General features: G+C 48.0%; 1 protein-coding gene across 3 annotated transcripts in view; it reads left to right on the top strand.

Annotated features, from left to right (window-relative positions):
* The window catches only part of MYLK4 (myosin light chain kinase family member 4), a 105,754-nt gene that overhangs the window by 61,157 nt on the left and 17,878 nt on the right, over positions 1 to 26,719 (top strand). For all 3 annotated transcript variants that reach the window (XM_062183864.1, XM_062183872.1, XM_062183856.1), the window contains exons 3-7: positions 17,018 to 17,096; positions 20,367 to 20,472; positions 23,664 to 23,757; positions 23,834 to 23,943; positions 25,440 to 25,581. In XM_062183864.1, the coding sequence (XP_062039848.1) occupies positions 17,018 to 17,096; positions 20,367 to 20,472; positions 23,664 to 23,757; positions 23,834 to 23,943; positions 25,440 to 25,581 (531 nt within the window). The remainder of the gene's footprint in view (positions 1 to 17,017; positions 17,097 to 20,366; positions 20,473 to 23,663; positions 23,758 to 23,833; positions 23,944 to 25,439; positions 25,582 to 26,719) is intronic.

Below are 26,719 nucleotides of genomic sequence, written 5' to 3'. Positions count from 1 at the left end.
TGAGGATTTTTATTTTTTTTTCACAACTAAAGTCTCCATTTTATAGAATGTGGATTTTCATAGGAGACCTAATCCTCATTTGGTTAACTCTTTAAAATTTAAAAGAAAAACTGCATTTGACTGTGGCATTTATTATCACAACTTTGAGTAGGATGCTAGCTAAATGTGGAATGCATGCGACATACTAGACGCTTTCTATGGCTTTACCTGGAAACTGAACTGATTCTAAATAACATTGCTTCCCTATTAAACGACACTTGGGCAAATATGATTAAGTTTGTAGGGGTGAATAAAACATGAGCAACAGCAAAGTGCAGGAGCTTTTCATGTCCAGCTTTAACTGATGTATGTGTTCGTATAAATGTGCTCCTCCAATAATGAGATCAGTTTGAAAAATATATTGCTGTATGACTGAATTAAATCAAAATGAAAATTTTTATAGTGATTGTTAAATCCCAAATTGAACTGATCTCATTAAACATGAAATTCAAGTATATTTAGACTATCGCCTACATGTTAACACACGAAAATAATGAGATATGAACAAAAGACTTGGAAAAAGTTACTTCAGGTTTTTTTTAGCAGTTTCTCCGTTCCCAGGTTTGACTGATTTTCTGTAATGTGGTGAAATAGCTGGGGACATGCGTCTGAAGCACGTTGTCCGCGTGGGCTACTGGGGGCCGCGCAGACTGGTGTGGTCCCCTGCTGTCTCCCGCAGGGCGTTCGCTCCTGTGCTTGTGCTGCTTAGGTCAGGTGGTGACCTGGAGCTGCAAGTCAGCGTTCACAAACCAGAGACGTGCGTTCTGCTCTTTGAGGAAGGCGCGCTGAGTGGAGGAAACAGAGGGGCGCAGTTTTCCAGGGAACTCCTAACCTGCAGCAGATTTTACTTCTGTTCCTGGAATCCCTATCACAGAACTTTCTGTGATGATACCACATGTCAGCCATAGAGGCCGGCTGCCTCTTTATCATGGGCTCGCCCTTCCTTCCTTCCTCCCTCCCTCCCTCCCTCCCTCCCTCCCTCCCTCCCTCCCTCCCTCTCTCCCTTCCTTCCTTCCTCCCTCCCTTCCTTCCTCCCTCCCTTCCTTCCTTCCTCCCTTCCTTCCTTCCTCCCTCCCTTTCTTCCTCCCTCCCTCCCTTCCTCCCTTCCTTCCTCCCTCCCTCCCTCCCTCCCTTCCTCCCTCCCTCCCTCCCTCCCTCTCTCCCTTCCTTCCTTCCTCCCTCCCTTCCTTCCTCCCTCCCTTCCTTCCTCCCTCCCTCCCTCCCTCCCTTCCTTCCTTCCTCCCTTCCTTCCTCCCTCCCTCCCTCCCTCCCTTCCTTCCTCCTTCCTTCCTTCCTCCCTCCCTTTCTTCCTCCCTCCCTCCCTCCCTCCCTTCCTTCCTCCCTCCCTCCCTCCCTCCCTTCCTCCCTCCCTCCCTCCCTTCCTTCCTCCCTTCCTTCCTTCCTCCCTTCCTTTCTCCCTCCCTCCCTCCCTCCCTTCCTTCCTTCCTTCCTCCTTCCTTCCTTCCTTCCTCTTTATTTATTTATTTGAAAGGCAGAGTGACAGAGAGAAGGAGAGTTGGAGAGAGAGGTATCTTCCATCCACGGGTTCACTCCTCAAATGGCCGTAATGACTGGGGCTGGGCCGGGCTGAAACAAGAGCCGGGAATTCCATCGAGGTCTCCCGTGTGAGTGGCAGGGGCCCAAGCACTTGGACCATTTTCTGCTGCCTTTCCAGATGTGGTAACAGGCAGCAGAGCAGTCGGGGCTGGGACCAGCTCTCCAGTCTGGGATGCTGGCATCACAATAGCTCCACCTGCTGCGCCACATCACCAGGCCCTGTGCTGTACTCTTTATTTTGCTGCTTGAAACCTACGTGACAGCCTGGCACTATAATTATGGGGTTTCACCTCAACCTTTACTACAATGCAGGTACAGAAATACACAGACACATTTTTGGAGGATTGACATTGCAGAAAATGCAGCACACATTTCTGTTTATTGTAAGAAAAGAAAGTGTTCAAAAGGTATGCATTTCAAGTTATTGCAGGTTATTGTGTGAGAATCTCTGCAGGTAAAACATGTTTAAATTCAACCACAGGACTGTCAGTGCGTTTAAAATCAGGCGGAAAATCCTGGTGTTGTTGCTCATGGCAGATCACAGGGATGCTGTATGTTTAGGACGAGGTGCCAATAACTGAGTTTTCTTTGGGGGATGAAAGCCATTCAGGGACAAATGCAGCAGCAAAATATCACCAGATCAAAATAACATTCTGGGGCCAGCGCTGTGGCACAGTGGGCCAAGCCTCTGCCTGCAGCCCTGGCATCCCATATGGGTGCTGTCTTGTGTCCCTGTTTGCTCCTCTTCTGATCCAGTTCCCTGCTGATGGTCTGGGAAAGCAGCAGCAGGTGGCCCAAGCCCTTGGGCCCTTGCACCTGAGTGGGAGACCCGGAAGAAGCTCCTGGCTTCAGGCTTCGGATCTGCTCAGCTCCAGTCTTTGCAACCATTTGGGGAGTGAACCAGCAGATGATAGACCTTTCTTTCTGTCTGTTACTCTAGTTTTCAAGTAAATAAAAAGCAACAACAACAACAAAACAAAACAGCGGGCTGGATTTGTGGTAAGAGGATTAAGCTGTGGCCTGCAACATTTGCATCCCATATGAACACTGGGAAAGACATCTGTTTAGCTCTTGATTTGGTGTTGGGTTAGGTGATGTACAAAGAACTTGAATCAGATATCTCAAAGGAAATGGCTACTGTTGGCTCTTGCTTTCTGGATAAATGAGTTCATTATCCCAGTGAAGGAAAATGGTAGGGGTGGGCAACAATACCAGCCTTTTAACCGCTGCTCAATTCCCATTATAAAATTGTTCATGATGTATCTGTCTAGGCTGATGTGCCGAAGCATGCTAAAGAAATTATGGTCAATGCAGAAATGTGAATCATAAATCTTAAATGTATACATTTAGCAAATGAATGTTTATAGTACATGTTCTGATTTGCATTAGGTATAAGACATTTGCTGGGAAGGTGGTCAAATAGTAGATTACCCCCAAAACCACACTGAAGATACAGTTCCAGATATTATTGGCGGCACAGATATTTGAATTCCTGCAATGGTCTGAGAAGATTATAGCTTCTTCCTTGAGGCACAGGACAGAAAATTTCCCTACACAAAAGTGGAAATTTCCAGATACCACAGGAGTCGGGGGGCTGGACATTAAGCCCTGATACGGAGGAGGATATAGTTAAGAGGGATGTGGTCATAGCCTATAAGAAAAAAGTTTATCCATACTCAGTTTGGATGCTCAGTAACTACTGCCAACATCAGTTCCCCCACCCACTTACTTATCAATGGCTGAGTCCTTAGTTAATCACTCTGTCCTGAGCCCGACACTGAGTTAGACGCTGGAGATACTGAGATGTTGCAGCCCCCAGACATGCCTGCAGTTCCCCCACAGAGCCATAAAAGCTTTACAGCTGCGTGGCCAACACAGGTAGAGGGAAGTGTGACTCCCTTGGTATAGAATGTGCAAGGGCTGTGTTTCAAAAAGAATCCACAAAGGGAAAACTTCCTGAGCTGGAACTTGAGTAAGGAGTGGGAATTCATGTTTCCTCAAAGTATGGTCCTTGGATCACTGGCATGAGGATCACTTCCCTAGCTTGTGGGAAATCTTCTTGGGCTCCAACCTAGGCCTACTGACCCTCCAGGGGAAGAGCCGAATAAACTTCAAGACCCCTGTCTCGAGGTCTGAGGTGTTACTGGCAGGAAACCCCCCCCCCCATCATTCATTGCTCTGACTTGCAAAGCATACTTTCCATTTCCTACTCATAATTAACTTGCAGGGACGGCATAAATACAACAAACGACTTTTACTGGATGGCTGGCAGCCTGTTGTGGCCAAGTGCCTTCACATTCCACGGGCAGTGCTCTGTCCAGGAACTGGGAGTTTGCAGTCAGTCACCTCTCAGACTGTGCTGCACTGGGCAGAGTCCTGGAGCTCGTGGCCCTGTAGTCACTGGTCAGAGGAAGGTCCTCAGGTTCAGGACATGGAAAGGGAATTCTGGGGATCTTGGGATATTCTCTGTTCATGAGGGTGCTTCAAAAATTCCATGGGGGCCGGCGCCGTGGCTCAACAGGCTAATCCTCCGCCTTGCGGCGCCGGCACACCGGGTTCTAGTCCCGGTCGGGGCACCGATCCTGTCCCGGTTGCCCCTCTTCCAGGCCAGCTCTCTGCTGTGGCCAGGGAGTGCAGTGGAGGATGGCCCAAGTGCTTGGGCCCTGCACCCCATGGGAGACCAGGAGAAGCACCTGGCTCCTGCCATCGGAACAGCGCGGTGCGCCGGCCGCAGCGCGCTACCGTGGCGGCCATTAGAGGGTGAACCAACGGCAAAGGAAGACCTTTCTCTCTGTCTCTCTCTCTCTCACTGTCCACTCTGCCTGTCAAAAAAAAAAAAAAAAAAAAACACACAAAAATTCCATGGGAAGTGGAATTAAAACATGTTTATTTGGGTGCAAACATTTTCTTGAAATCCCTGTATATGAGGGAGATGTACATAAAGGCCACAAAATTACATGTTATGAAAAAACTATGCATGGATTTCAATTTTTTTTACCAGACTAAGAATATTTTAATTCTATATTTCCATGGATTTTTTTTTTTGAGCCAGCCTTGTACTAACCAGCATGGATGTATTTTTGTGTTTTGACAATTGGTATAGTACCAGCATACCAACTAAATATTGCCTTGATGTCCACATAAAACAAAAGACAATGAGACAGTCACGTGAAGAGTTCAAAAAAAATTTCTGTTCTCCCTACATTGAAGGTTTCAGCATATCTTAAGAGTAAAGTCACAGGCATTTGGATAGTGTTAGAGAATATGCATTATTAGAGTTTAAATTATTAGCTTATTTTAGTTGACAAATAGTGAGTGTGAATATTTGTGGGCTACAATGTGATGTTTTGATATTGTGGAAAAATTCAATGAAACCGACTAACATAGCCATCACCTCACCAACATACCATGTTTTTGTGGTGAGAACGTTAAACACCTACTCTTTCAGCCACTCTGAAATCCAAAGTGCACTATTATGAACTGCGATCACCCTGGAGAACAAGAGTTCACTGGCACTTCCTTCTCCAGTCTAACTGAAGCCTCAATTAACATCTCCCCTTTAAGCAACATTTGCCCTTCCTCACCCTTCCCTCTCCCTTCACTTTCTAAATTTGTGATTTGTAAGAGCTGGCCTAAGTAGAATTACTTTTACGTCCTTCAAAATCAGTAATCACCAAGTTCCTGTAACTTGCACACATTCTAACTGCATCCTTTGCATTTCGGGGTTCATCAGAATGTATTCCTGATTTGACTGGCGCCGCGGCTCACTAGGCTAATCCTCCGCCTTGCGGCGCCGGCACACCAGGTTCTAGTCCCGGTCAGGGCACCAGATTCTGTCCCGGTTACCCCTCTTCCAGGCCAGCTCTCTGCTGTGGCCAGGGAGTGCAGTGGAGGATGGCCCAAGTGCTTGGGCCCTGCACCCCATGGGAGACCAGGAGAAGCACCTGGCTCCTGGCTTCGAATCAGCGCGGTGCGCCGGCCACAGCGCGCAGCGGCCATTGGAGGGTGAACAACGGCAAAGGAAGACCTTTCTCTCTGTCTCTCTTTCTCTCACTGTTCACTCTGTCTGTCAAAAAAAAAAAAAAAAAAAAAAAGAATATATTCCTGATTCGCCAGGGCTTACCCTTGGGTGGTTTCCTTTGCACCCAAAAGCTGCTCTCTGAGGCCTGAGTCTGGGCACGCTGCAGACTGCAGAGGGAGGTGGAAAGTTCCAGGCCTCTGGTACCCAGTTGTGCATTCCCTCCTCTGAGGCCCTGCCAGGAGTCTGGGTCAGTGTCAGGGTCAGGACATACTGAGAAGCTCATCGAGATCCTTCCCAGTGTTGGATTCCACCACCAACTCCTCTCGGGGCGTCCAGATACCTGGGTGCTGCCTTAGCTCCTGCCTCTTCTCTTGCTTCTCCCCTGTGAGCTTGCCCAAGCGAGCTCCTCAGAGGCGAGATTTAAATAGACACAAGACCATGCTAATTGTTTTGTGAATATTTCTGCACATCAATTCATTATGTACTAGAGTACTTAAAAATTTGGTGGAAGTAGAATTAAAATGTTTATTTTGGTGAAAAATATTTAAAATTTATGCATAGTTTTTTCCCATAATAGACATTTCCATGAATTTTTGAATACCCCTCATAGGCACAGAGTTCAGTTTTTTTGTTTGTTCGCACCATGGAGTGGGGTTTGGTACAACGGTTAAGACAATATTTGGGATGCCTGCATTCCATATCAGAGTGCCTGGGCTTGAGTGCTGACTCCGCTTCTGATTCTAGCTTCTTATGAATACCCTGGGAAGCAGCCAATGATGGTTCAAGTATTTGGGTCCTTGCCATGCATGTAGAAAACCTAGATTGAGCTCTAGGATCCTGGCTTTAGCCCGGACCAGCCCAGGCTGTTGTGGGCATTTCAGGAGTGAATCAGCAGATGGGATCTCTCTCTCATGATGGTCCATGGACCCATTCACTAAGTGGAAGGGACCAGACACCTAATATTCAGGACTGATAAGCTTTTATCCACAGAATCTGAATTACATACGTCATATTCAGAAACATTCTTAAGGGCTTTGCAGTTTTCTTGTTGCTTTTTCGAAATATATTTTTTAAAAGAGATTCATTTATTGTATTTGAAAGTCAGAGTTATACACACAGAAAAGACACACATACACACACACAGAGAAAAAGAGAGAGTGAGCGAGAGAGAGTGCTTTCATTTGCTGTTTCACTCCCCAAATGGCTGCAGAGGCAGGGACTGGGCCAGGTGGAAACCAGGAGCTCCGGGTCTCCCACAAGAGTGGCAGGGATCCCAGCACCTGGGCCATTCTTTGCTGCTGTTCTCAGGCCATTAGCAGGGAGCTGGATTAGAAGTGGAACAGCTGGGACTCAAACTGATGCCCCTGTGGGATCTCAGCATTGCAGGTGGTAGCTTTACCCCCTGTACCGCAACTGCAGCCCTAGAGACATCTTTTCAAGAAAATATTTGAGAGGCAGACAGAGAGATTCTATCTCCTGGTTCTCTCTCCAAATGGCCGCAAGAGTCCCTTGGGTGCTGAAGCCAGGAATCAAGAACTAATCCAGGTCTCCTATATGGGTGACAGGAACCCAGTTATTGAGTGGCCTCCTAGGTCTCCATTAGCAGGAAGCTGGAGTCAGGAGCCAGAGCTGACTATGGATCCCAGCACTCAGATGTGAGGCATAGGCTCCCTAAGCTGCCCCAGCAATAGCGTTGTGGAAGTGGGTCTAACATAGAATGCCCTGGGGACCACAGAACCTCCCCTCCAGAAATGACCCAAGAGGAATCCAGGGAGGGCAACACATAAAAAAGCTGATGCTCCCCACCATGCCTCCGGGCCTTGGCCTGGCTGCATCCCATTTCCCTTGGCAACATGTGCGGGGGAAGATGCAGGAAAACAAACCACTGGAGATGAAACATTTTGCTCGGCTAGTCTAAGCTCTGATCTCCGAACATCCCTGCAGCCGTGGGACCACACAGCCTCTCACCTTAGGAAACGCCGAGCTGCGGCCAGCCTCTGCCGGCACCCGCCGCCGCCAGCAGCCAGTCTGCCGGGAGGGGCTGAACTGAACTTGTGCTCAGAGCAGGAGACAGGAGATGGAGTGATAAAAGTGAGCCCAAAATAAAAATTAAATAGCATACCGAGAACACCACGTGCAAGCCATGCTCTTAAAACTGTCTGCGGTGAGAAGAAATCAAAGAGTTTTATTGGGTGATGAGAAAACACTGTAAACTCCATGTGAAAACATTCCAAGGTTTGGTCTTGCGTGGCATAAAAGAGGAATTTTACTAAGCAAGACTCGTTTTGATCAAATGGACATAAAGGAGCTATGATTCCCTTTGAATGTGGTTATTACACGCGCGCACACACACACACGTGTGCCCATGCACACAGTGTCTTAGTAGTCTCGTTGCACAGTTTTTGACGTGTCCAGGTGCTCTGCTGGACGACACTTGAGAAGAGGCATGCCGTGATCTGTGGTTTGCAGCTTTAGCTTCGCAGAAAGCGCTATAGATAATTCTACACCCGCAAAGCCAGGTTTCCTCACCCCAGCCTGGGCTCTCCTCTCTTCTGCACATGTCCATTTTTGGGAGGACTTAAACCACTTCCAATGATCCCATTTTGACCCAGAATCAAGACAGAAGATCGGGGTGGAGGACCAGAGGCAGGGTGAAGAACATTGGCTTTGCATACTTGCCACCCTCCCTGGATGCTGCCTCGATCGCACTGGGGGGAGGTTTGTGGTCCCCAGGGCAGTCTGTTTTAGACTTAGACCCACATCCACACCTGTACCCCCAGGTGGTGGGGAGACGAGCAGGCAATGGTTTGCTGGATCGTCTATCCCAGGTGAGATCAGAGATCCTTGCAGGTGGGTGGGGGAAGCAGGGGCTCCAGTGGAGTCCTGTCACTCCCTGCTGCAGCTGCAGGGGTCTGACTGGGGAGGAGGACTCAAGCAAGGCCAGAGGGCCCACGGCTGTCAGAGGTGGTGGCTCCCAGCCCATGCAGGACGTTATCCTCCTGGAGTGTGGGTGGGGCTGAAACTACCCAACAACTGTTTCATCAGATCCTTGGGGTGGGGTGGTGGACCAAGGCTCAGTGGTGTGCAGACACCGTTACCCCCCACCCCCCACCCCCACAACCCCTGGCTGGAGGGTTGAGAACCAGTGTTATAGCAAAGGTGAGTTTGGGCAAGACAGTCCTTGGTGGGGAAGGTGGGGGCAGCAGGCAGGGCCAGCAGGACAGGAGTCATGTTGTTGGTGTGAGAACAGAAAAGTAGGGACTGGCGTGGTGGCACAGCAGGTAAAGTTGCTGCCTGCGATGGCAGCATCCCATCTGGGCACTGGTTCGTATCCCGGCTGCTCCACTTCCAATCCAGCTCCCTGCTATTGTGCCTGGGAATGCAGAGGAGGACGGCCCATGGGAGACCTGGGAGACGCTCCTGGCTTTGGCCTGGCCAAGTGCTAGCTGTTGAGGCCATCTGGGGAGTGAGCCAGTGAATGGAAGATCTCGCTCTCTGTGTTTCTTTCTCTCTCTGTGTGTGTGTATTTCTCTCTCTCTCTCTCTCTCTCTCTGTCTCTCTGTAACTCTGACTTTCAAAATAAAGAAATCATTTTTTTTTCTTTTTATAAAGAAGAGAAGAGCAGTTACAAGTCAGAGGGTTCAGCATTTTCTCCCTGGGGAGGACAGGGAAGGTGGCAGCTGAAGAGAAGTCACAAAAACGAACATCAGTTGTGTCGTAGATCAGCTTATTCATCACATATATGATAGAAAAATAAAATCTGTCTTATCAAATGACCCAAGGTGACTAAATATGAGAGATTTTTAAAAAGCCCATGGGAGGCCAGTGCCGCGGCTCAATAGGCTAATCCTCTGCCTTGTGGCGCCGGCACCCCAGGTTCTAGTCCTGGTCGGGGCACCAGATTCTGTCCCGGTCACTCCTCTTCCAGGCCAGCTCTCTGCTGTGGCCCAGGAGAGCAGTGGAGGATGGCCCAGGTCCTTGAGCCCTGCACCTGCATGGGAGACCAGGAGGAAGCACCTAGCTCCTGGCTTCGGATCAGCGAGATGCTCCGGCTGCAGTGGCCATTGGAGGGTGAACCAACGGCAAAAAGGAAGACCTTTCTCTCTGTCTCTCTCTCTCTCACTATCCACTCTGCCTATCAAAAAAAAAAAAAAAAAGAGTATCCAGTAAGGTGATGATCCACCAAGAGAGCGGATTTCCGCAGTGCTGTGCTCTGTTCCGTCCTAGCACACCAGCGCGTGGCACTGCTCGATACATAATGTAATGAAAGGAAAGGACAGTCACCCCGCGTCTCCCTTCACCTCCTGAGCCAGCGCCTCTGCCTCCAGGCCCCTTCTGCTCTGAGAGTCCGCTGCTTGGATTCTGAAAGGAGCCCTGTTCACAGCCCCTCGGGAGAGGGAAAGGTTTTCCTTTCCCTGGCAGAGCTGTTTGCTCAGGTGACCGTTCAGTTCTACCCCATGTCGTCGGCAGCCCTGGGAGGACCCCCTGGCCGAGCTCCGAGATCAAGGCCAGCATTTTCCTTTCCTGGATTTGCTCGGGTCCTGCCCCGCCCCACAGACCACAGAGCAGGTGTGCTTAGTGAGGATGCCTTTCGTCAGCCGCAGACATCAGGGTGTTTCATACTTAATGCACAGAGAATTTCAAAGTATGCTGAGTGAGGGTGTACACTAGAAGTGATTTCAGAAAGGATCTTCTGTGCTCAAGCGAAGAACCACAGTTTTAATATTTCTTCCGCAAATTCCTCTCACTGTACTCCATAAGGGCTTATATATTTTTTTCCTGTCCCTTGTTAGGAGCCTAATCAAAATTTTAAAGTAATTACAAATTGTTGAAATTTTGCTTTTTCTATTTCCAGGAGCTGGGTTAAAATGACCCTAACGTCTTCATCTTGGCGCCTCCATAAGCCATTGCTAGGGAAACATAATTAATCTAGTCTGTGTCCCATACACGGTGTCATGAACCCAATATTCTTTTTTTTTTTTTGACAGGCAGAGTGGATAGTGAGAGAGAGAGAGACAGAGAGAAAGGTCTTCCTTTTTGCCATTGGTTCACCCTCCAATGGCCGTTGCGGCCGGCGCATCTCGCTGATCCAAAGCCAGGAGCCAGGTGCTTCTCCTGGTCTTCCATGCGGGTTCAGGGCCCAAGGACTTGGGCCATCCTCCACTGCACTCCCGGGCCACAGCAGAGTGCTGGCCTGGAAGAGGGGCAACCGGGACAGGATCGGTGCCCCGACCGGGACTAGAACCCGGTGTGCCGGCGCCGCAAGGCAGAGGATTAGCCTGTTAAGCCACGGCGCCGGCCCTGAACCCCATTTTCTGTAGCGGCAATCATCCCAACATGCTAGGGCATGGCTATCACTGGACACTGGCTAAGTGAAGTGCAGACTGTGGGAATGGGTAGCAAGGGTGTGTTTGAGGTGGTTTCCAGTGGTCTCCAGGTGGTCACCTGTGGCCAGGTGACGGGTCCTTCTCACTGAGAGTGTTCTTCCTGAAAACGTTGCTTTCCTGCCTTGCACATGGCCCCATTCAGCATTTTTAGAACCCTCACGGGCTTGTTTGGTGGGAGGGGAAACAAAAGTGGAGAGAACAGTTCACGTTCCAGTGGGGGACAGTTGAGTCTCCTGATGGTATAACAACACAGGACGTGATCACAGGACTGCTGGAGTCCAATGGAAATAGCCACCATCTCAGCCCCACTGCTCTTTGAAGGCTAAATTCATCTTCAAGTTGACTTTTTAAAAAATTGACTTTTATGGAATGGCAATGAAAGAGGGAGTGGGTAAGGTTGTCCAGTTGAGCTAATTTTCCGGTGTTATTCCATCACTTGCAGGAAACGTAGAATTCCGAGGTAGCCCTGGGCCAGGTTCGCAGCACAGAGTGAGAGTGAAATGATGCCCAGCCAGGCGGGTGCACGCCCACTGTGGATTGGCCACAGACTGCCATGCCCACTGGTTCAGGCTGGATCCCACGGCAGTCAGCAGAGCCACAGACAAGACAAGAACGTGTACTACTTAAAACTGGTTACGCAGTCAAAATAGGCATCTGATCCCCTAAAAGTAGTATTTTATACAGGAGAAAAAGAATTGGCAAGACTTAAACTGATAGTTCTAATTGTGTACTTGCCCTTGGACCTGCTAATTAGAAGGACTCGTTTACAAAACATGGTTCAGAAAATCAGAATGCGGGAAATACTCTTATCTAAAGGAACGGTCTCAAAGCTATTTTGATTCTGCACTGCTATCAGTAAAAGGTCGTTAAGCATGCCTCAATGTAGGTATTTATTTGCTTATTTTAAATTTATTTATTTAAAATTCAGTTACAGACAGAGACAGAGAGGGACACACACACACACAGAGACAGGGACAGAGAGAGAGTGAGAGAGATTCTATTCACTGGTTCACTCCCCAGATGGCTGCAATGACCGGAGTTGGACCAAGCTGAAGCCAGGAGCCTGAAGCTTCATCTGAGTCTCCCACGTAGACCCAAGCACTTGGACCATCTTCCACTGCTTTCCCAGACCGTTAGCAGGGAGATGAGTTGGAAGTGGAGCAGCTGGGACATGAACTGGTACGCATAAGGGGTGCCAGTATTGCAGGCCATGGCTTTTTCTGCTGTGCTACAATGCCAGCCCGGATGTATTTATTTAGTTATAAAATGCATTGGTAACCAGCCCATAGGTATTTACCTTTACACATAGCATTCAGTATATCATAGGTACTTACAAATTATGTGTCTAGCTTTGTTAATATAGATTTTAGAGCATGTAAAACATACAGTTTTTAAACGTGGTGCCTTGGCTCTGGGTGCTGCAGCAAAGCACGGTGTACTGTAGGGTGCCACAACAAACCTTTATTTCCCACAGTTCTGGAGGCTGGACGCTGGGATCAGGGTGCTGGCAGATCCAGCGTGGCCCAGGCCCACTTCCTGGTTTGCAGATGGACATTTCCTGTTATAGTCTCACATGGCAGGAAAAGAGAAAGAGCAGCCGGTGCTGTGGCGTAGTGGGTAAAGCCACTGCCTGTGATGCTGACATCCCCTGTGGGCACTGGTTAGGATCCCAGATGCTCCTCTTCCAATCCAGCTCCCTACTAATGGCCTGGGAAAGCAGCGGAAGACGGCCCACGTCCGTAGGCCTCTGAACCCACATGAGAGACTTGGAAGAAGCTCCTGGCTCCTGGCTTTGGCCTTGCCTAGTCCAGGCTGATGCAGGAGTGAATCAGTGGATGGAAGACCTTTCTCTCTCTCTCTAAATCTGCCTTTCAAATAAATAAAAAAATATTTAAAAAAAATACAGAAAATGGAGAAAGAGAGTGAGCTCTCCTGTCTGCTCTGCCAAGGCCACTGAGCCTACCCATAAGGGCTCCACCCTGGTGACCTAATCACCTCCCAAAGGCCCTACTTCCTAAAACCGTCATCCTGGGGAGGGGACACACACATTCACTCCATAGGAAATGGAATCAGTAGAAGAGAATTCTGACATTTCCCTCACACTCCCCACGGGGACACGCCCTGTGCATAAGCCCCGTGTAGGAGACCAGCCTGAAAAATGGTTTGGAGTGGAGAGAACTGAAACTGAGCTGTGTTTATTTGTTTATTTGAAAGAGTTGCAGATGCATACATACACACACAGAGAGAGAGAGAGAGAGGGAGAGAGGAAGAGAGAGAGAGATGTCTTCCATCTACTGGTTCACTCCCCAAATGGCTATAATGGGCAGGGCAGGGCCAGGATGAATCCTGGAGCCAGGAGCCTCCTTCGGGTCTCTGACACGGGTGCAGGGGCCCAAGGGCTTGGGCCATCCTCCACTGTCCTCCCAGGCCGTAGCAGAGAACTGGATAGGAAGTGGAGCAGCTGAACTTGAATTGGTGCCCACATGGGATGCCATCGCTCAGGTGGTGGCTTTACCCGCTACACCACAGTGGTGGCCCCTGATAAATTATTATAAAAGGAATTGTAAATAGTTACAAAGGAATCCATATGCAAATACATTAACTATCTCATGAATGAGTGAACTTGAGTGATGTGAGGTACTGTGATGCCGTTCTGCCTTGAATGTGACTTTGCAGAGGTGTGGTTTGCGTGCCTGGTGTGGTTTCCCTCCCTGTAATAGTGATGGGCAGAGTCACTGCAGGAACCCACGCCTCACTGCTCTTCCCACTTTCTTGGGTAGAGGACCTGTTTCCCTTTGGGACAACAGACAAGGTGGGCCCACAGCTCCGTGCTTCCTCCAGAAGCAGCTTCTTACGTGACTCAGAACTACTAAGTTAAAAGGCTTCGTGTCGACCTCCCCAAGGACAGGAGAGGAGAAACGCAGCTTGTGTTCCCTGGAAGCGCTTCAGTTCAAAGTTCCTCTAGATGTCAGTATTACACAGGGAAATGAAAACACAGCAGCCTGAGGCCATGAATAAAGTCCTTCGTACATTATTTAACTGGTAAAACCTATGTGGTGCAGAGTGGCCCAAGAATGAGCCAGCCTCATTCAGCAGCTGGTTTCCTCTTTGGTTGGTCAGGGCAGGCTCTGCCTGAACAATGCCAGTCCTACTTGTGGGTTACACCTGACACTCAGTGGCCGCAGAGCAGGTGCTGTCTGATGGGCACCCCAGGCAGTCTTGCAGCCACATTCTCAAGCTTACCTGTTTTCATGAGCTGAGACTGACCGGTGGACATCAGTTGACATAAAGTCCACATATGCTTCTGGGTGTGACGCCACACAGAATAAACCCAGAAGCCCAATACACGTCAATCCATCGGAAGTTTTTGCTTCAAAACAGCAGTGCTGAAAGCCAAAGCTACAAAATTGTGTCTTAAACACAATTTGTTTAACTGTTTTATTCGACTAATTTGGATATATACTTTCAAAATTGAACTTGAGTTATCTTTCTCTTTTGTTCTGTCCCTATTCCATGTTAATTCTATTGTTTTTAAAAAAGATTTATTTATTTAAAAAAAGATTTATTTGAAGAGCAGTGAGAGAGAGAGAGATCTTCCTTTCTCTGGTTCACTACCCAAATGCCTGCTACAGCTAGGGCTGGGCCAAGCTGAAGTCAGGAGCCAGGAACTTCATCTGGGTCTCCCATATGGCTGGCAGGGGCCCAAACAGTTGGACCATCACCTGCCCTCTTTCCAGGCACATTATCAGGGAGCTGGGTTGGAAGAAGAGTAGCTGGGACATGGGATGCCAGCATTAAAGTAGTAGTTTACATTGCTGTGCTACAATGCTGGCCCTAACTAATCTTTTGACCAATAAATGTTTATCTCTTCATTCTGCTAATCTGTTATTCGTTTTATGGTTTTTCTCTTAAATTTTTTAACCTCCTGTGGTAAGAAAAAAGAACCAAAGTAGTAGATCTCAATAAATATTAACAATGTAACATGTCCCTAATCATTCTTTTTTTTTCTCCGAGTCAATACAAAGTAGAAATTAAGAGCACAGTCTGAAATGAACATCTAAGTTAGAACTACAGCTGCCGCGGCTCACTAGGCTAATCCTCCGCCTTGCGGCGCCGGCACACCGGGTTCTAGTCCCGGTCGGGGCGCCGGATTCTGTCCCGGTTGCCCCTCTTCCAGGCCAGCTCTCTGCTGTGGCCCGGGAGTACAGTGGAGGATGGCCCAAGTCCTTGGGCCCTGCACCCCATGGGAGACCAGGAGAAGCACCTGGCTCCTGCCATCGGATCAGCGTGGTGCGCCGGCCGCAGCGCGCCTACCGCGGCGGCCATTGGAGGGTGAACCAACGGCAAAAGGAAGACCTTTCTCTCTGTCTTTCTCTCTCACTGTCCACTCTGCCTGTCAAAAAAAAAAAAAAAAAAAAAAAGAACTATAGCTCTACTATTTCCAGACTTTACAGCACTGGGAAGTTATCTAACTTCATTTGTAAAATGGGACCAATATTATCTATCCCAAATTGTTGTTATAAGGAGCAACCGAGTTAACATTATAAAGTGTGTAGAAGAATTGCTGTCACATATCCCATGTTCAGTATATGCGAGCCATCATCATTGCTATCATCATCATCACCAACCACACCATCGTCATCACTGCCATCATCACCTTCTTCATCACCATCACCATCATCATCATTACTGGGTTAAGCCCCCAGAAGTCAAGGTCTTTTTGTCCATTGGAAGCACACAATCTAGTAGAAAATGACCAGGAAGAAAAAGTTCCACAACATACTGCAGGAGACACGAGGAGTAGGGGCACACGCCGAGTTCTGTGCAAGCTTAGAGGACGGAGTGACTGGTTTTGCTTCCCTAACTGAAGGCCACTTTCCCTGCAGTGGAAAAGCAGGCACGGCCATCTGCACGTTTCCTGGAAAGAACCTCTGAGGCTCTGATCTCCAACCTTGGTTTCCACAGATTTGTTAAGCCCCTGGGTTGCAGGGTCCTCATCTGAAAAATGGAGAAATTTTGAAACTGGAAACTGCGCTTTGAGTCTGTGCGCCACACTTACAGGGTGTTTTGGGTTTGCGAATCACCCTAAGGCAAATTGTGTTCTGTTTCAAAGTGAGGAAGGAGCCTAAATCATTGGGCATCCATACAATTTCATTCATTTATAAGGCATAACTTTAGAATTTGTGATAATTTGGGTGGATTGGGCTAATGTTTACCTTTTATATGGTATTTTAAAAGGGTTTGCTAAACTAACTCAGAGAATGCAGGGTTGTAAGAAGAGTGTTTATCTACTCAGGAAAAGAGCCATCTGTTCTAAGCAATGTGAAAGCTCCTCTTACAAAACTTGCTTTCATCTCCGACTTTCTGGTTTACAAAGCCTGTTCACGTATATCCTCTCATTTTTATTTGATTTATATGTGAGCCACATCAAGATAACTTAAACAGAGGTCAAGGGTGACATACACATGATCAATATCCTTTAATCTATTCACGAAGATGAGCTGCCTTCTACAAACAATGACAGAGTTTTACAGAATTTCTTTGAAAATAGTGAGTCCATTTGCTTTCAGATCCCATTGTCTATCCAACATTTCTTTAGTTCATACTATTCTGTCGTCTGCATTACTGTTAATTTTTGTGCTTTCCCCCTTTGTTTGAAACCATATAATAGTTCTCAGCCTGGGGTAATTCTTTCCCAGGGCACATTTCGCAATTTCTGGTGATTTTTAAATTCGTATGATATTTGATTGACCAATTTTCAAAGTGGAGGAACAGGTTTTGAGATCTGTTGTATAGCAGGGTAAACAGGGCCAACGTTAATATAGAATAACTGAGAGTAAACTTCAAATATACGGAGCCACCTATGGTTATTGCAAGTGAGAGAGAAGGTACGACTGGTGTGTGTGACAGTGGCCAAGGATCCTCTCTCCGTCCTGTGATGCTCACGGTGTCAGCTGTGCTGAGGCTGAGAACCCTGGTGTGTGAGTAACCTCAGTCCCTTGTGCATCCACAGGCTAAGGAGGAGGCGTGGCCGGACCGCGGTCTGGAGGGAAGGACACCTGCCAGCTGTGAGAGACCAGCAGCCCTCACAGGTAACACCTCTGGAAGACTAGAGAACCATGCCAGGAGTGCTCTGCCACAGAGGCCTTGCTTGTTCAGAGAAACTCACAGGGCCCTGGAGCCTTGTAGGGGGAGGTGCGGTTTTCTGAATACCTCTATTTGAATGGCTTTGGGTCTTACCAGCTACAAACAAGAAAATCTCTTGAAACTCAATTGTCAATCAATTGGTCCTATTTCCTTCTACTTTGCTGTTTAAAGCTTCTGTCTGCTAATAGAAGGAAACCTGAATAAAAATGCCATTATAGGAAGCCTGGCATATATCTGGTCACATCAAATCCCCATTAAAATGTTTTGTGTCCTATGGTGGCTTCTAGAAAGATCTACTCAGAAGAAGCAGCTCTCTTCTGAAAAAGAAAAGGTTCATATACTCAACGTAGAAAACACCGAGAAGACCAACACCTCTCTCACGCAGAGAAGTTTTACCATGTATCACTCGGCAAGCCCAGATGGTGGCGAAGACTGCACTCCAAGGACTTCCACAGAGACAAGAGCGAATATGGATGAAAAAGCTGCTTCTAGCAGCCTGAACGGACAGGAGAATAGTAGAGCTGGAGACGACATGCAAGTTGCCATGGATCAAAATGAATGTCCAGTGTTCAAAGGAGAGAAAACTGGATTTCAGGAAGACACTGGTGAAAGAGAAGCGGAGGAAACAGGAGAATCAACAGCCGCAAGTGAGACAGTGCCCGCCCAGTGCTTTAGCAAAGAGCAGAACGCTGATAAAGCTAACGGGGATCAACCCCGCGGAAGGTAGGGTCACGGCAGCGCCCACCACGGCTGACGCCTCTGCAGATTGATGTGCATCTCCCCATAAACGGAGGGCGTACTCTTAAAGCAAAGCTTCAGAACCGTCTCTCAGCTTATGTGGGTTTTTCAGTGACATTTTCTCCCTATTATTATTTTTTTTTCTGTGTCGCTGTGATATTTTTAGTCATTTTATTGTTCTTTTCTAAGTCTTCTCCCAGCTGGTAGACAAAGGCAGTAACGGTTAGTGTTCACAGGAGTCAGGGTTTTCAGAAGACTCGGCAGGGGTGGTGTTGCGATGCCCACAGCCTGCATCCCAGTGCCTCAGGTGCAGTCTGCCTCTGCTCTGGTCCAGCTTTTTGTTAATGTGCACCTGGGAGGCAACAGGTGATGTAGTTTGGTCCCTGTTATCCATGTGGGAGAACTGGATGGAGTTCCTGGGCCCTGACTCTTGGCTGTGGCTAGGCCCGCCCCCAGCTGTAGCAGGCATCCTAATTTTCCAGGAACTAAATATAAACACTAGTGATGATTAAGAAAGTCCCTTTATAAAGAGGTGCTTAGTAAGGGCAGGAGCTGTCCAAAACCAGAATCTAGGTCAGATCTCCCACCAACAAAGGTTTACGCTCACTGCTGTTAATATTCAGAGAGACTACTGCTTCTTTTACTATGCTGTACTTTAGTCACTTCTCCCTCCTGTAAGGAAAGAAAGTGTAAGAGAAGATCAAATCAGGCATTGCTGAATGACTGCGTTGGGACAGGGCCATTGGAAGACTGTGGGGTCACCAGGAGGGCACTGGGGAGAAGCCTTGGGGTCCTGGTAACTCTACCCCTCTAGAGGGGGAGCACACTGCTCTTCTCCGGTCCCATGCCAGAATGTCAACTCCCTCACAGAGCCTCCATCCTCTTCCCTGAGCCGCCGTTGTAGGGAAGCTTTGATGCTGAGGATGTGAACCATCTGAAAGTTTTCACCTTGAAACCTTGAGAGCTGCAACTGGGTTTTATTTTCCAGGTGTGTCAGCAGCACAAAGCCCGTTGCCACATCCCCAGGCCTGGGAAATCCAGCAACAGAACTCACTGTCCAGAACGCGGACCAAAGCGAGTCCACCGGCTGCAGCAAGCGCAGAGTGACTGAGGAGGAGGAGGAGTCCTTTGCCAACGAGGACAGCAAAAAGAGCAGAATAGATGTAGGGGGTGCAGGGGAAGAGCGAGCCTTGGAAAGGCCCCAGGAAGCCCTGCGAACCCAGGCACGCGTACAGGGCAAGCCCCAGGAGCCCACGGGAACGAAGACCTCCAGGGAGCCAGGCCCGGGAAGCCCACTGGGTAGGACACGGCTTTTGTTGCAGACTTTTCAGGCTTCTTAACCTTCTCATGCAAGCACCTGCAGCCAAGCCTCACGCAGCCTAGCAGTCTAAGGGATCTGTGATGTTATCCCGAATCACTTGTGTCTTTAACTCATCATTTTCTTTTGTAAATCTGAAGCAATGAATGCCACCAAGAGAATTGGCTCATGATGTTATTTTCCAGCATACTTACAATGTGAGAGGTGAATGCCCCTGTCAAGTCCAATTCCCAGAGAGTTATGTTATCTAAAGTTTCAAAGAACGTTGACATTTGGCAGTATCTAGAACAAGATAACTGCTCAAGAAACGTATTGTGAAAAACATAAATCATTGAAAGCAAAGCTGTTGTCTACTGCCCTCAGTATCATTACTGTATGCAGTGGCTGCTTAATAAATGAATAAATGGAGAATGAGTAGGTTCGTGGCCAGCAACTATAACAGCAGTAGTCATGGAAAAGTAAAAGGAATATGGGGAGACATATTATTGAGTAATTATGTAAGTTAGAACTGAAGCCGACATGGACTAGAGCTTAAACACGTAAGAAGGAAGGTGCAACGTGGGAGAAATTTGAGAGCTGTAGAATACACACTTACCTAGTTTTATTGGGTGTTTTATTTCCAGCCAGCCAGGAAAAAGTCATCTTTGTGCCTTACATGTGTCTTAAATAAAGCCCACAACATTTTGGAAAGTAATTCATAATGTCAAAGATTTCAATGATGTGAAGAAATGTTTCATTTTTCCTTTCTTTTCTCTTCATTTTGATTAAAATAATGGACTGTGGGGATTTTTTTTTTTTTTTAAAGAAATTGATCAAACAATTTCCTGTGTTTGAATGAAAATGGGCCCAGGCTTGCGGGTAGCATCTGTTTGGACTCAGTTAGAGCTGGAGATTTTTGACTGTTTTGAGCTTTCTTGGGCCTGAAGACGGTGAGAGCAGTGGTTGTGGGGTCCTGACCGTCTTCCTCAAAGACGGCAGGGGTCGCCTTCAGAGTCACCGATCATGACAAAAAGTGAAAGTGAATTCGGATTCTTAGGTGTGACACAGATGGCCTGTAATATTTTATTAAATGACAGATCTCCATCAGGATGCCGACGCTTGATGCCATAAAGAGGTTGGGTGCCTGACAAGTGACCCTTCTTTTCCTCTTACCTTCAAGATGACATCCTGGCTCCCGCTGCCCCGTTCGATCATCGCATTGTGACAGCCAAGCAGGCGGCCGTCAACAGTTTCTATACTGTGAGCAAGACAGAGGTTTTAGGAGGGTAAGTAACGCGTGGTTTGAACAGTCTTTCAATGGAAGCAGCCTCCTGCGGGAGCCTGAGGAGCTCCTCCACCTTGGCCATCTTCCACCTAAACAAACACTGGAGGAGCTGCGGCCATTTCTGCCAATCGTCTCTGCTGCCAGAGGCTGATGTGAGGACCCTGGAGGGGCTGTGCTTGTTATCTGCCCAACTTCCTGTGTTCTGATGTCCGAGAGTCAGAACATCCCAGTGTGCGTCGCTGAGGGTCTAGAAGCTGTCCAAAGCCGTGGCTTAAACCTTGTGAGACAAAGTGGAGAAATGAGTCCAGACTGTGTATTTCTTGTGGCAGGTGTCAAACCTTTCGGTCATTATGGCTGGTTTTCCAGTTCTGTTGTTTCTGTATTAATTATTATCACCCGGTTCAGTTGATTACTTTCTGTACTGAAAGGTTTGTTTGAGGGACACCTACGTGCACCCTTTCTCCCTAGAGAAGGAAGGTGTGGGTGCATCAGGACTGCATTCACAGTGGGGATGTTTGTTCTTCTTTGGCTTCATTCAAAATCCACCTATAAGGCCGGTGCCTCGGCTCAACAGGCTAATCCTCCACCTGCGGCGACGGCACACCAGGTTCTAGTCCCGCTTGGGGTGCCGGATTCTGTCCTGGTTGCTCCTCTTCCAGTCCAGCTCTGTGCTGTGGCCCAGGAGTGCAGTGGAGGATGGCCCAAGTGCTTGGGCTCTGCACCCGCATGGGAGACTGGGAGAAGCGCCTGGCTCCTGGCTTCTGATCAGCGTGGTGTGTCGGCTGCAGCGCGCCGGCCGCAGCAGCCGTTTGGGGGGTGAACCAATGGAAAAGGAAGACCTTTCTCTCTGTCTCTCTCTCTCACTGTCCACTCTGCCTGTCAAAAAAAATCCACCTATAATTCTTGCAACTCAAGGCCTAAATGATAAAGTTTACTACCATCAGCACATTAGTGCAAACTCTGAAGAGGAAGTCAGAAAGTTCACACATGTGCACACACACACACGCATGTATACATGCAAATATGTCAACACATGGAAACTATAGGTGGTACAGGTTGTCTGTGATTGGTCATCAAGAAGTAGTTGATACTGGTAAAGTCTGCTCTTCCCTTCCCATTGCACATTTCTTTTGCTCTCTGCCACATGGAGCCACCTGACTTCTTTTTCTCAGCTGGTTAATCATAGAAAAAAAAAAAACCCTCAAGAGTCCATGGGGATAAGCTGAGGGAGAAATGAGAATTACAAAATACGAACTGGTGCCACGGAAGTCTGAAATACTCGGATCTTCAGGGACTCCAGTGGCAAGCCAGTAGCTATTTCGCTAAAGGAGGATAGTTATTTGCAGAAAAAAACTGAAATGGTTCCAAGGGTTTGTGCTGCTTTTCCAGTAAGGGTTGTCACCGGCTCCCTTCTGCCCCTCTGGGCCTGGTGGCCCTGCACCAGTGGCTGGTCATCACTTGCTCTGGGCGCCACTGCACATCAGCAGCTGTAATTCACCCACAAGTAAGTTAGACGAGCGCAGGTGAATGCGTTGCTTAAAAATGCAGAGAGATCACCCCCAGTTGTACTTCTTCCTGCTAAAAAAAAGTTATGTGAGAAGCAGAGAGACAGAGTTTCCACCTGCTGGTTCACCCCCCCAAATGCCCACAATGGCTGCGGTTGGACCAGGCAAAAACCAAGAGCCAAGAACTCAATCCAGATCACCCAGCTACCTGAGCCATTATCTATTGCTTCCCAGGATGTACACTGGCAGGCAGCTGGAATTGGGAGCTGGAACTAAGAATAGAACCCAGGCGCTTCAATGAGGGACGTGGGTATCTCAACTGTGCCTTTGTCATTAGACCAAATGCCCTCCCTGTATCTCCTTTTTAGTATAAGGAGTTTCAAGATCAGCAGCTAGTCTGGCATCCTTGGCAGAGATATTCCAATATGCTAGAGATCACTGGATACCAGGAATTTTCTGGGATCATGTCTTAACCTTGTAGACTGTAGGGTATTTATAACTTCTCTGATATCCATGTTCCACTAGCATGAGGCTATCGGTCTGCTGGACCAGCATGAATTCTGTGAGGTAGCTGCAACATTTAAGACCCAGCAAAGCCCGAGAGTTGAGGTAGCCCTGGAGTCAGGCAGTTCCAGGGACCGTGGCATGTGAAGGCACAAAAGCGTTTCTTATTCTGTGCTGTGCTGGTGTGCTCCAGTAGAAACTGCAGCTGGAGCCATGGTTGGAATTGAAGGCACTGCTCAGGGGTGTTTACAGAAATCTGACGTCATTACCCAAGAGCCACCTGCTTCAGTGCTGCGCGGGATGTGATAGCTGTGGTGGCCCCTGCCTCGGTCCAATGTTGCCGTGACCCCTTGTCTCTGGTGGTGTGGCCTCCCTCGAGTCCCCTGTATTGCTTGGGAGGCCCCCCTTTCACTGGCTGCCATGACAGCCACCATTGCACACAGCAGGGACATGTGGTCTATTTCACATTCCTAAATAAGGAATCAGAGTGAGCAAATCAAATATCAAAGTTGCTTATGAGTGTGATTGTGTAGGTATAAACCTGACTTACAAAGTACATGTATAAAATAGAGTCTAAAGATAAGCTATTTTGGTCCAAATTTTTTTAAATTCTTGCATAGTTTTTAGACACATTTCCATGAACTTTTGGAAGATCCCTTGTACCTAAGCTAAACTATCAAAAACCCAAAGGTAACTATGTAAAATGTATTCTTATTAAATGTGTCTATATGCGATATTATTATTATTTATATGCATTTTTCCAAAAAGAATTTGGTGGGCCAGGTACACAGAAGGCTTTGTTCACATGCTTATAAAGCCCTGCTTACCACATTCTCGTGTACATATTTAGAAAGATTCTGTGTTATCTCTAATGGTGGTTCTCAAATTGTACGGTATAGAATCACCTAGGGAATGGGCTAAACACGCAGCTTCTGTGGCCTCACCCTGGGCTCCTGCCGCTGTAGGTCTGAGGTGGGTCCCAGGAACCTGTGTTCTTAACAACCGCCCAGGTGTTTCTGATGCCAGCGATACACAGACCACACCTGGACAAACACTGTCTTACAGTTGATTGGATGCAGTGGTTGAGTTCACCACTTTGCACACTCAGCGCAGAGAGCCATGCCCAGGACCAGTGTGCATCACCCACTGCCAGGGACTGACGCTGTGCCCCCTTTCTTGGCAGGGGGCGTTTTGGCCAGGTCCACAAGTGCGAAGAGAAAGCAACAGGCCTGAAGCTGGCCGCCAAAATCATTAAGACCAGAGGCGTGAAGGACAAGGTAAAGGTCACAGGAGGGGGTGCTCCCCTCCCCCTTCCTGGCTCCGCCACACTGAGGCCCATGCCCTTCCATGCAGGAGGAAGTGAAGAACGAGATCAACGTCATGAACCAGCTGGACCACGTGAACCTCATTCAGCTCTACGATGCCTTCGAGTCCAAGAATGACATCGTCCTGGTCCTGGAGTAGTAGGTGTCCTTGACCTCCCACACGTGCCCCTGCCCCCAAGCTCATGCACCATCGCTTCTGAGAACCACACGGTCACATCAGTCCCAGCGAGGAGACTGCATCTGCTTGTGCAGCTCCACTGTAGTCATTGACGAGAAGTTAACGGACACAGCAGATCGAGCTTTGCATTGAAGCTACACTGTCAAAGACAAACTTACATGTTGTGTGACCTGGAGGGAGGCAATTACTGCACTTTATTTTAAAAAGATTTATTATTTACTTATTTGAAAGGCAGACTGACAGAGAGAGAGAGAGAAAAAAAGAGAGAGAAAGAGAGATCTTCCATCCATCTGTTGGCTCACTCTCCAAATGGCTTCAATAGCCGGGGCTGGGCTAGGCTGAAGCCAGGAGCCCAGGGCTCCATCCAGGTCTCCCATGGGGGTTGCAGGGGCCCAAGTACTTGAGCCATCTTCTGCAGCTTTCTCAGGCAAATTAGTGGGTAGGCAGATAGGAAGCAGAGCCCCCAGGACTTGAACTGATTCTCCAATATGGGCTGCTGGTGGCTTAACTCACTGAGCCACAACACCAGTCCCCACTACTTCATATTTTAACTACATGCTATAGCCTCCACTTCTCCATGAGGGGTATGTCCCCAGAACCCTAGTGGGGAATAGTGCTGAACCCCATGTATGCTGTTTTATCCTATACATTCACACCTGTGATAAAGATGATAAAGATGAATTTATGAATTAGGCACAGGAAGAGATAACAATCACTAATAATAAAACAATAGTTAATACAATACACCATAGTAAACTCCTGTGAATGTGGTCTCTGCGTGTGTCTCCCTCAGAATAGCTTATTGTGCTGTGCTGACCACAGCCAACCTCAGGTAACTGAAAGAGCGGGAAGTGAGCCAGTGGACAAGGGAAATTACTGTATCTGCTAATGATTGGAGCTGAGAAGCTTCAGTTTAAACTCGCGTTTATAAAAATGTAACCCCCGGTGAGTTAGAAAATGACTAGTTCTATGCTGAATCCATACTCTGACTCAGTTTGTATTGTTTTCTATTTTGGGTGCTGTTTACCACAGCGCAGCAAGGCATCTTGGATAATAAAGTGGCTCGCCTCGCCGCCTAGATGCAACTTTTCACTGAGGTGATAAGCCTCGGGTCTTCCTGGGCTGAGGGGTGACTCACCTGCAGTTGGCGTTTGGATTTCCCTCCCTGCGTTCTCAGAGTCCTCTTTATCTTTGACACATGTTCAAGAGTGGGACACAGGGACTCACCCCAAAGCTGCAGCCACTGGCAAAAGAGCCCTTGAGATTTTTCTGTTTGCAAATGTGAAGGTAGACAAAAGGACAAACCTTGAACACAAGGTAGCAAAGAGGGCAGAGAAGTAACTGTGCATATACATCTTTCTGCATAGTTAAGGAACTGGTATGCCAAGTGGCTACGAGGAAAGCTCATGGTGGTTAAGGGAGCAGAGCTAAGGGTTTCCCTCTCTCCATTCTGCAGTGTGGATGGTGGGGAGCTGTTTGACCGCATCATTGATGACAACTACAACCTGACAGAGCTGGACACCATCCTGTTTGTCAAGCAGATATGTGAGGGCATCAGGCACATGCATCAGATGTACATTCTGCACTTGGACCTGAAGGTACAGCAAGTCTTCAAGGGCACGGACTCTGCAGCTTCTTGGGCCTCACCCATGGGGATCCTGTGTCCCAGCAGAGCCTGTGCACCAGCTCAAGACATCCGTGGTGTCCCTGGCTGTGTTTTCAGGAATGAATAATAACTGAGTTTCTTAACTTCATCTCCTCATTCTCAACTTTTCTCGCCCCCTTAGATTTGTATGTCTTATCCTTAGAGGTTGCTATTCGGATTCTTGTGATTGGCATGTGTTACAGAGCTCAGCCTGGTGGAAGGTTTGCTTAAAAGTTTAGAATTAAAACCACCACCACCACCACCATGGTATCCTTCTCCTGAGCAAGACAAATAGTTGGGTGGATTTTAGCTAACTCAGGATCCCCTGGTGGTAGCCAACCTTTCTGGATCTCCAAGAATCCCCAAGGTCCTCCTGAAGTCTTTCAGGAAAGTCTGGACTTTGGGATCTAGTCTCTGTGGGTGTGGTGCAACAAGGAGCAGACGCCAGATGGGATGGAATACAGAGCAGCCAGAGGGCGGGCGGGGCGGAAGTGCTGAGGAGCAGAGGGTGTGGGCAGGGGGTGCCATGCTGGGAATTTTGGACTGCACACGTGAGAAGCAAGTTGCCTTCCTTTCTTCTTGTGTTCATGGCTCTTGCTGTCCCCCTTTGAAGATCTATTTATTTATTTGAAAGGCCGAATTACTGGGGGCAAGGAGATTTTCCCACCTGCTGGTTTACTCCCCAGATGGTCCCAACAGCTGGAGCTGGTTGGAATTGAAGCCAGGAGCCTGGAACTCTGTCAGGGTCTCCCAAGTAGATGCAGGGGCCCAATCACTTGGTCATCTTCTGTGCTTTCCCAGGCATATTAGCAGGGAGTGCAATCAGAAGCAGAACAGCTGGTACTCTCATTATGAAGTTCTTAGTATTGGACTCCAGACAGTCCTAGATACAACCAAGAAAAAACCCAGGCCCCCAAGCCATGATCAAGTCGAACACTGGAGCTAAGCAGTCTAAAGTATATCTTCTTGTGTGGCTCCATCATTTTCTCATTTCCCTGTCTGTAGAGCATGTCAGTGAGATAAAATATACCTTCCACATAATATACCAACTATTGCAAATCACCAGGGATCATGCAGCTAAATAAATTTAG

This window comes from Lepus europaeus, chromosome 3 (assembly GCF_033115175.1).
Source record: "Lepus europaeus isolate LE1 chromosome 3, mLepTim1.pri, whole genome shotgun sequence".
Classification (NCBI taxonomy): domain Eukaryota; kingdom Metazoa; phylum Chordata; class Mammalia; order Lagomorpha; family Leporidae; genus Lepus; species Lepus europaeus.
This window is presented reverse-complemented; position numbering and strand designations above follow the sequence as displayed.